General features: G+C 51.7%; 1 protein-coding gene across 1 annotated transcript in view; it reads left to right on the forward strand.

Moving 5' to 3' along the window:
* The window catches only part of SLC7A5 (solute carrier family 7 member 5), a 42,981-nt gene extending 39,342 nt beyond the window's left edge, over positions 1–3,639 (forward strand). The window contains exon 10 of the mRNA XM_039888710.1: positions 822–3,639. Within this exon, the coding sequence (XP_039744644.1) occupies positions 822–877 (56 nt within the window). The 3' untranslated portion in view covers positions 878–3,639. The remainder of the gene's footprint in view (positions 1–821) is intronic.
* Positions 3,640–10,112: the final 6,473 nt, after the last annotated feature.

Here is a 10,112-nt window from a genome sequence, read left to right on the forward strand (position 1 = left end):
CTCTGCACCGTGGTCATAGGGCCAATTGACAAGCCAAGTTTAGGAGCCTGTACTGAGGCCGCTGTTAATGTGACCCGCTCCTGGAAAAGTCCTTGGTGTTTGCACCCCAATCACCACATCCTAGGTGGCTTGTAAAATCTTCAGGGTGGCCATTCCTGAATTCTGATCGGACCCCCCCATGACTAGGACACCGTCAGTCATTTCTGCAGACCTTTGCCTCGAGTCCAGACGAGGCTCCCTGGTAATCATCTTGCAGAGCACTAAAATGGTCCTAAAGTGTGACCCTTTGTCCTGAAATCAACCCCTACAGAGCTTTCATCTGGGCCTCTCATACACACCCGCCTGCTCCACCCCCTCTGCAGGACCATAGGCTGTCATCCAGCAGTGGGCAACCTGGGTGTCTTCCAAGTGGTGGCCCAGGTGTGGGCCCTTGGGAAGGGCCCATCAGACAGTCCTCCAACACCGGGACCTATCATGCCATTGTCGCTCCTGGTGATCTCAGGGTTCTGAAACCAGGGTGAGGCGGAAGGCCAGCACACTCCGCCTGTTGCCCAGTTCCGCGGCCACACCCTGCAGAGTGACTTACAGTCCCTGACAGAGGCTCAGTGTTCCCACTGCTAACCAGGAGTGCAGGCTGGTGCTTACCAGTAGGGAGGCCCACAAGCCCAGTGTACAAATGCTCAGATTGGAGGTTTCACACCAAGTTCTGGGTTTCTGGCTTCTCTGAGAACTTTAGAAGTCATGGTGACGTGGGGGTCCCTGGCTCCCCAGGCATGTGATCTCATGACCCCCAAATAACTCTACTTTCCCCTCCCCTGCAGTTTCCACAACAGTCTTTTGCCAGAAGCTCATGCAAGTGGTTCCCCAAGAGACATAAGGGAGAAGAGCTGGGAAGCGACCGGATGGAAAATGCAGGACGATCGTTTTGAAACAACTCACCCACCTACAAAGCAACTCCAGTCTGTCATCCAGGCAGCTCATCAGAGCACCCCACACTGCCCCTCCACCACGTCAGGTGCGGGGGCTACTGTGAAAAACTGGTACGAATTTAGTCCCAATAGACGAACTTTTATCAATACCTCCTCAAAAGCGTGAGGCATAAGTGCCGAACTGAGAAGAGGCCGGAGCCCCTGACTGACCACAGACTTACAGACTTTTTGCTATGTTGGGCCCTTTACCCTTCCCACCTTTGTTTTTTTTTGTATTATTATTTTTTTTAACTTAAATTTTGGATCAGGTTGATGCTACCAAGATGATTATTTTTTAAAGAAATGGGGAAGGGCAGGTAGGGAGAGTCTTCTGTCTCCCCTAACTCTGCCCGCAGCATATGATGGGCCTCGGAGGGATCAGGTCCTGTCGTCAGGTATGACCCCCAGGGCCCGTCTATAGCACAGTCTCGCAGGAGGAGGGATTCTGAGAACCACACACTCCTGCTGCCAATGAGCTGCTGAGACTCGGCCTCACCATGTGGACAGTAGACTTGCACTAACAGACACGTGTGCTAAGCTTCCTTATTTTTTTGTTATAGATGTAGTGACATTGGGAAAACTAACGCAGGGCTTAACATTTCTATCATAAAGACCTGAGGAAGATGCCTCCTTAGCCCTCCGAAACGAGAGAAAACCTCAGTGAAACAGCTGCTTCCGAGTGGTTTATAGGAGAGCAAAGGACTTGGGCTGATTCTGTTGCCAGCCCCACCTCCACAGAAAGAGCAGGTTCCTGTGTCTGGTGTCAGCAGCCACTGGGTCTCTGAGCAGGGGTCATGGGCAGCTGGTCCATCCTGGAGTTCCCGTAAGGATGTGCAGAATAGGGCTGGTTTCTGGGTTAGACCCCGGTCATACAAGACGCCATGGGGCTCCTGGACCACAACCCGAACAAAGGCACAAAGGCAGGAGGATTCAGGCTTCTCCAGGCAGGTGGTGGGCAACACTCTAGGTCTTGCCTGCAGGTAATGCTGCCTCCTGGCACATCGTACATCTGGTTTGGGAACTGACTCTATTCCTCTCAGACAAAGTCCCAAACTTGAAATCTGGAAACAGACAAGATAAGGAGGGCTTCCCATTGGGTTCCAGAAGACGGCCCCTCCCAGGGTGCACAGAATCGGCCTCCCTGGCTGGTTGGCAACCCCAGCAGTCTGTCTGAGACTGGCTCCTGGCCATTGTGCCACCATCCCCTGCCACAACCTATGTAACCTGTCCCAGACTCAATTCCAGACAGAGCCCAGCCCAACTTTGCCCTTCTGACTCTAGAAGCCGCCCTGACTCTCGGGTTTTGACTCCCAGCTCAGCACACCGATCCTCCTTTCCAGAGAGGCTGTGTTAGCAGGCTTTGGTCCATGTGGTTCCCATGGTATTTTTCCCAAGGGAGGCAGCCGAGGCCCAGCTAATGTGTCTGGCAACCGGCTGGCTTTTCTGAGCTGTCAGTACATCCAGGGAGCAGCCTGGGGACCAACATCAGCTAAGATCATTTCATCCTCTAGGCCCCTGTGTTAGGTGCCGGGAGAGGCTTGGCCTTAGCCTCTGACCATTGACCTTGCCCCAGGAGGCAGTCGAGCTGAGCTCTCAGGCATCAGGCCTCAGTGCTCAGCCTTGTGAGCTCCGAATGGCCTGTTCAGCTTCTGACACCCCCTTAGGCTTCAAGACCCCCACACGGTGCAGTGGATCCAGAGGAACCTGACAAATAGCTGGGCCTTGAGAATGAAAGCATGTCGGCCAGATGTTCATCCCTCCCCTCCCCACCCCGTGCTGGGAGGAAGTAGGGCTGGTCAGGAGACCTGATGGCTCCTGAAGCTTGAGAGCAGACCTCCACAGAAGTCTCCATCCTCCTGGAGCCATAGTTTACTCATCTGGAGTGGAACTTGACATCTGAAGGCAGGAAGTCACAAGACTGATTATTGACTTTGTGTATTGGGCAAAACTTCCCAGGGATAGCCTAGAGTCCCAGGGTTCCCTCTTAACACTGGGGCAGGAACTGAAGGAGACAGTGAGAGGTCAAAGGTGGTTCCGGAGTGTGGCTCTCCCCAGCATCTGGGCTGGGACCTCTGCTGTGAAGGCAGATTGGGGGACCCAGCCCAGCTCAGGGACCCTCTTCAGAAGGCAGGGACTGCATCTCGAAGTGCCGAGTCAGGCCTGCTTGCTGAGCGGTCCACCTGTGGCTATGAGGCCCTGCCCAACCGCCGACACCCTGGGACCCTGCCGTGTTGGCATTTGGGGAGGCAGAGACTTTGCTCTTTCTGACTACTGACAAGTGTCCTGAGCGTTCTCATTTGTGGCAGTTAGTTTTGTTTTAAACCAAACCCTCGTATGACCGGCAGGCGTTTGTTTATTCATTTTGCTATTCCATTTTGTCCTAATGTCTCGCTAACATAGAGGATGCTGTCAGCATCACATTTATTTATTTGCAGAGTCAATTCAACCTAGCTTCTGTGATGCATTTTCACCATTCTTGCATCTCTGTCATTGTTCCCAGCCACATCATTGCTGCCACTGTGATGTCATCCTGGCCAGAATACCTCTGCCATGAATTGATGTGTAGCTTCAATGTCTTTCCTCCTGTTAATAGCTAACCTGTTAACACTTGGCTGGTTTGGGGTGGGGAGTTCTGTTTTTATGTGTGTGTGTGGGGAGGGGTTTGTTTTTTTTTTAAAAAAAACGATCAGAATTATAAATACTGCTGGTGGCCTGTGTTCTTTTCTTCACCAAATTCTGGGAGTTAGGAATGGATTAATCGTGTGCCTCTTGGCCCACCTGACTCTTTCATTTATTTATTCACTCACTCACTGACAGACTCCTGGAGGCTGGACAAGGAGGCCGCGGCCCCTGATAACACACTCAATGGGTGGTGAAGGCTGTGAGGGAGGCACAGGGCTGAGCTAGAATTCAATCTACCTCTTGGGAGGGGAATTGAATTCAAGACTAAAGAGGTGAGTGGAGACAATATTCTAGGCCCTGAGGTGGGATGAGCTTGGCCATAGGCCTTCAGGTGACTGGTTGCTGCCAAGACCAGTACAAGGAGGTCAGGGAGGAGGCAGACATGCCAGCTTAGGGCCAGGAGGGAAGGGACAAGCACATTTCCTCAGTTCCATTGCATCCCTGAGAGTATCTGGTCCTGGAGTGGACATGGCTGAGAGTCACACCACCTCTTTCATGGCCCGCTCTCATTTAATTCAGATCAACTCCATTCCAAGCATTACCGTTTGAACAGGGTCCTGAGGACAGGAGGGGTATAGGTGTGCCAGGATGGAAAGGGATTTGCGGAGTGTCCTCATTCTGAACCACGGTGAGAGTACAAAGACTATCCATGGCAGCTGTCCAGTGAGCCCTGGCCAGGGGCTCAAACACAAAGGCTGGGCCTGGTGGCCTCGGGTGCTCACTGAGGCGGCTTCCATCTCTCCTGCAAGCAGTGGGGCTGCCAGATTGACTTGGGGCAGGGAGTGCCACCTAGAGCCACCTACAGTGTGCAAAATCCCTCTGAGTGCCAGGTCCCAGTGCTGCTGGCCGCTTGGGAGAACAGCTGGGTCCCCAAATCACCAAATGCATCCTGCATTCTGGACCCCAAAGCAAGGCAGGCCTCCAAAAGAGTACACGGAGGAATTCCCCTTCCCGCATGCTAGGTGGGGGCGTGGAGGTAACAGGTGGGAGACCGGATCGCAGGGCCTGAGTGGCCGGGGGCTATTTGTGCGGGGCCGGTCACAGCTTGCCTGCCTCGGCTGCACCCATGCCCCTACCAGGTCAGTTGCCCACAGTGGTTCTCCTGCCCAGGCTACCAAAGCATCGTGTTGCTCCACTTGGCTGCCAGACCTTACTCCAGGAAGCCCAATAGCTGGGCTTCCTGGAGTAAGAGGTCTGGCAGCCAAGTGGAGCAATATCTGTAATATATACAGATATTCCAGGGGCAGCTCTGTGTGACTGCACAGATCACAATGCGTCAAGAAGAGCATTAAAATCCCTTTGCATGGAAACAGGTGGAAAACAAAGAGGCATGAAAGATTGGGAACCTCATCAATGACCCTTCGTCCAGACCCACGCGGCTGGCCCCTCCCCCAGCCGGGGACAAGCCTCTCCTTTCACTGTTGCCGATGGAAAAGAGTCTGGACCCTTGAAAGGACAATTCTCAGACAAACCCAAACAAACCATCCCACTTGTGTGGTCAAAGCAGAGCTGTCCTGTCCAGCTCTTTTATTTTAAGAGAGACGGGGATAGTGAGAGAAGATGGGGGCGAGAGAGCTTGAGATAGAAGAGGAAGGGATTGGGGGCGGGGGAGAGAGAAACGTCCACGGGGTGGAGGTGCCAGGGGCACATTTAAAACAGTCAACAATTACTCAACTGCTGTGCGTGGAGAGGAACGTGTGTTTGGAAGAAAAAGAGAAGGGGGAGGCGAAGCTGGGCTGCTCACTGCTACAGGAGGAGACGTTTCCTCATAATCCCCATATTCTTAGATCATTCTTCCATGCTCACCAACTTCACCATGTACCTATGTCTGTGGAACCAGTGAAGGGGGCTTTGTGGGGTCACGCCATCAGCAACGAGGCAGGAACCACTGACATGGAAAGCCACCCTTGTCTGTGGAGTTAGCCAGAACCACCACGAGCACGTGGGATTTGGGCAGGCCGTGGGAATGGGAGTGACATCGGGGCCAAGTGGGAGAGCTTGAGAACCTGCAGATGTCCCCAGGACCCCAGAGAGGAAGCAGGGCTTCCACCTCGAGAGCTCTTCTGATCATGTCCCCTGCCTCTGGTCAGGATCCCTTCATGCGTCCTAAACACATGACACTTCTCTGGCCTCTGCAAAGAGTTCATGAGTCCTTGTGGATCTCCCAACAACCTCTAGAGAGTGGGAAAGTGGGAGGGGCCCTAAACCCAAGTTCGGGTCCACTCCCCACTGGGAGCTGCAGATGCTAGGTGTCTGAAGGGGCCCAAGCACCTTCACTCTCCTGCCAGAAACTTCTAGACTCCCCCGTGTGTATGCCCACACCAAACAGGCTGTGTGCTGCCCTTTTCGCTTTTTGGGATGCAGTTCCAGCAAGACCTAGTTCTTTCTCTTCCAGCCAAGGAGTGACTTAATTCTGCAAGTGGAATTCAGTTATGTGATTAAAGTCAAACACTTAAATCACACAAAACGCCTTGGGTAAATAGGCTGGTCACAAAGGCTAGTCTCAACCAGTTTCACTAGAGCACAAATCCTCTGAGTCAAGGATGGGCGCAGAAGGTTCCAAAAGCTTCCCTCACTGACTCCTGTGCTGTCCACTAGAGAATGGCGTGTGGCCCCCCAGGAGGGCTCTTACCCCCTCCAAGGGGGGACTCCAGGGCCCAAAGTCAAGGTGTGGGTCTGGCCTCCCCACCTCATCATCCCAACCTTTCCAAGCCCTAACAGGTGGTGGCTGCCCCATGCTTGATGGAGCCCTGAACTTCTCGGAGAGGCCTCCTTAATACCCCCGATGGCTCCTGAATCAAGGATGGGAAAGAGGCGCATAGGAGACAAAGGGCTGGGCTTGGTCTCCCTGACTGAGGTTGGGGTGGGGGTGGGTCACACCCCACGTGGGGAGCGTTCTGCCACACTCGTGCCCTTGCACAACCCACAAGCTGATTTCTCTAGCTAGCGAATGTTTTTCCAGTTTTTCCAGAGGGCCACACTCTGTCCTTCTGGCATCCCGGGACCTGGTGGCTGCCCTCGCTCTACTCCTCTAGTTGTGACATTTCTCAGGCTTCTGGTACCCTCGTGGGATAGCCCTGCCTCGTTCTCAAAGAACCACAACAAGGAGGCCCATAGTTCCCACTCGTTTCGTTAAAGTGGCTGCTATTTTATTTCTGGATTTGGCTTTGTCCCTCGAGTTGGGCTGCAAATTCCACAGGGAAGGAATTGTCAAATATAACCCAAATCTGTACCAAGTAAGGAGCAACTTTATTGGAAAGGACTACTGCAAAGGAGATGGGCCATCGCCGTGGCGGGGGACACTGCTCTGACGTGAGATGTGCAGTGTCTCGGGGGGGTGGGTAGGCAAATGGTCTCCCTTCCATTGGGGGAGGGGACCAGCTAGAAGGGGCCAGGGTGGGTGTGGGGTGGGGGCACCCGGAAGGGGCGGTGGGTAGAAAAGCTTTCCCCCGAGGCCAGCCTGTTCCAGGAGGGACTGTCTGCTGGCTCGGACTGAGGGGGCCAAGTTCAGCGATCTGGGAAAGCCCCTGAACTTGGTTTGGTTAACGAGCATTTTGTTCCAGTGGATTGGTGGGGGCGGGCAGTTCAGCTCATCGCTGCTGAGGCGCAGAACTGGAATGTGAGGATCTGTGTCCTGCCTGGTCACAGATAAACAGGGGCGTTGCGAGTGCCCTCTAGTCGTACAGAGAGGGGTTTCTCTGCAGTGAGCCAGTTCTAGCACACGAGGGAGGGGGGCGTCAGCCTTCCAGGATGGCAGGGCTTGGTGAAGTCCAGTGCTGTCTAAGAAATAGGAATTATTTATTCTGTTTTCCCTGGGCACACTGCCCCCACCCAGCCACCTATAACCTCTCCCACTGTCCCCTCGCTGAACGACACCCTTCTTTGGGGCTGTAGACATGGAGAGCCCGGCCTTGCTTTCTTTCCTCTTTTCATTATGAGCTCCTTCTGACCTCAGACCCTGCAGTCACCGAGCTGAGCAGGGACCCTGAATACCTGGGGAATGGCGCAGGAAGAATATTTTCACTTTGTACCCTTTCGTTCCTTTAGAATTTTGAATCAGGTGGATGATTCACCCATTCACAAAAACAATACTTTTTAAATTAGCTTTTAGAAATTAGGAGACTCTCTGGGACGCTGGTATTGGTCTCTAATTTGATCTGGGCGGGTAGAAATTCATTGTGCTTGGCATGTAAGATTTACGCACTTGACTACACGGGATTTTGTAAGTATGCACTAGACACTTTGCTGCCTAGCCTTTGCCCTGATCTTGCAGTCCGTTTCTGAGGCACCTTGCAGACAGCAGGACTCTGCCCACCTGAAGGTGGGGGTATCGCTGTCCTTTCTTCTCTAGCCCTGGGTGTCTTTGGCCCAGGGGTCCTGGGGTGGGGAGGGAGAAGGACAAAGGACTGTAGTCTGGGCAGACTCTTCGGCTGGTGGGAAATTCAGGGTAGCGTGGGGGCATTCACTGCCCCTGGGAGTTACCTGCCACACTCGCTGACTCTTGAGAACAAACTGACAAGATGTTTTAGGCTTCAGACATCTCTGAGATACCAGCAAGCTCAAATTCATTAATTCACTGAAGCCCAGATTCGTTGATTCTGTACTTCTGCTCCCATCTTGACAAAGGCCTCCTTGGGAGAGAGGGTCAAAGTGTGTCTTGGGATATTACTGAGGTCACCCTGGAGGAGAGGGTTCTGGAGCTCCAGCTGGAATGGCCTTGGGGCTCCACACCCAAGGCCCCACCTTGCTGACCCTGGGCTCTTGCCGAGTGACTCTGGCCCTGACCGGGCCTGTTTCTGCAGGCTTACTCACCAGGATTCCACATGCTTGCCAGATAACAAAGATGTGTCTCTAGGCTATGATGAGTTAAAATCACAAACTGGGATCAAATGGCTGTACCAGGATCAACAGGAACTTCGTTTTACAGATAGAGAAACTGAGGCCCAGATAGAGGGATAGAGAGACCCTCAGTTTGGGGGTGAGACTATTTGAGCAAGAGATGAGAATAAAAAAGTGCAAAGCCTGAACTCCTATTAGAATTTCACCTTCTTTATCAAAAAGAATGACCTCATTGTTTTCATTAATTACATATTATGAATAGATAATATATACAAATGATACAAAATTCAAAAACGTCACAGAACACATATTGAAAGCAGATTTCCTGCTGCCCCCTGTTCCCAGCTCTCTTCCCAGGGTTCCTGGGTCCTTGTGGCCTGTTCAGAAGTGGGCAGAGCACTCAGGGGCCAATAATGAAGTGGCTATAATGAGCATAAGCACTGGGTTTGAACAAGTTACATTCTAGGCAACAGACAGAAAGAACTAGAAATGCCATCTCCTACGGAAGGCCGAAGGCACTGGACAAGAGCCACTGTAACTGCTCTTTGTGTAGGGAAGGAGGAGGCTGCATGAACTGCTGCCTGGGGTAGGAGACCTCCTGGGGGCCACACGCCATTCTCTAGCAGACTGTGCAGAGGTCGATGAGGGAAACTTCTGGAACCTTCTGTGCCCATACTTGACCCAGAGGATTTTTTCTCTAGTGAAACTGGTTGAGACTAGCCTTTGTGAAGGGCCTATTCACCCAAAGGGTTTTGCTTGATTTAAGAATTTGATTTTAAACTCATACGATTCAATAATAACAAAAAAACCCAAATGATCCAATCAAAAAATGGGCAGAGGATCTGAACAGACACTTCTCCCTAGAGCACATACAAATGGCCAACCAATATTTGCAAAGATGCTCAACATCGCCAGTTATTAGGGAAATGCAAATCAAAACCACAATGAGATACCATCTCACAGCTGTTAGAATGGCTATAATCAACAGGACAAGTAATAACAAATGCTGGAGAGGATGCGGAGAAAAAGGAACCCTCATACACTGCCGGTGGGACTGCAAATTGGTACAGCCACTATGGAGAACAGTATGGAGGTTCCTCGAAAAACTAAGAATCGATCTGTCATATGATCCAGCAATCTCTGTACTGGTTATTTACCCCCAAAGACTTGAAAACCCATATCTGAAAAGATATTTGCACACCAATGTTCATAGCAGCATTATTCACAGTGGCCAGGACATGGAAGCAACCAAAGTGTCCTACAATAGATGATTGGCTAAAGAAGCTGTGGTACATATATACAATGGAATATTACTCAGCCATAAGAAGAGATGAAATATTGTCGTTTGTGACAACATGGATGGACCTCGAGATAATCATGCTAAGCAAAATAAGTCAGACAGAAAAAGTTGAAAATCACAATATTACTTATATGTGGGATATAAACCTAAAAGCGACAAATGAACAGGACAAACAAACAGAGACTCAGGGACATGGACAATGGACTAGTGGTTACCAGAAGGTAGAGGGTGGGAGAGGAGGGGAGAGGTAGACAGGGTAAAGAGAGTCAAGTATAGGGGGGTAGGGGTAGGGTGAAGTGGGTAAAGGGGATCAAATATATGGT

Source organism: Pteropus medius, unplaced genomic scaffold, assembly GCF_902729225.1.
Source record: "Pteropus medius unplaced genomic scaffold, Ma_sr-lr_union100, whole genome shotgun sequence".
Lineage (NCBI taxonomy): Eukaryota > Metazoa > Chordata > Mammalia > Chiroptera > Pteropodidae > Pteropus > Pteropus medius.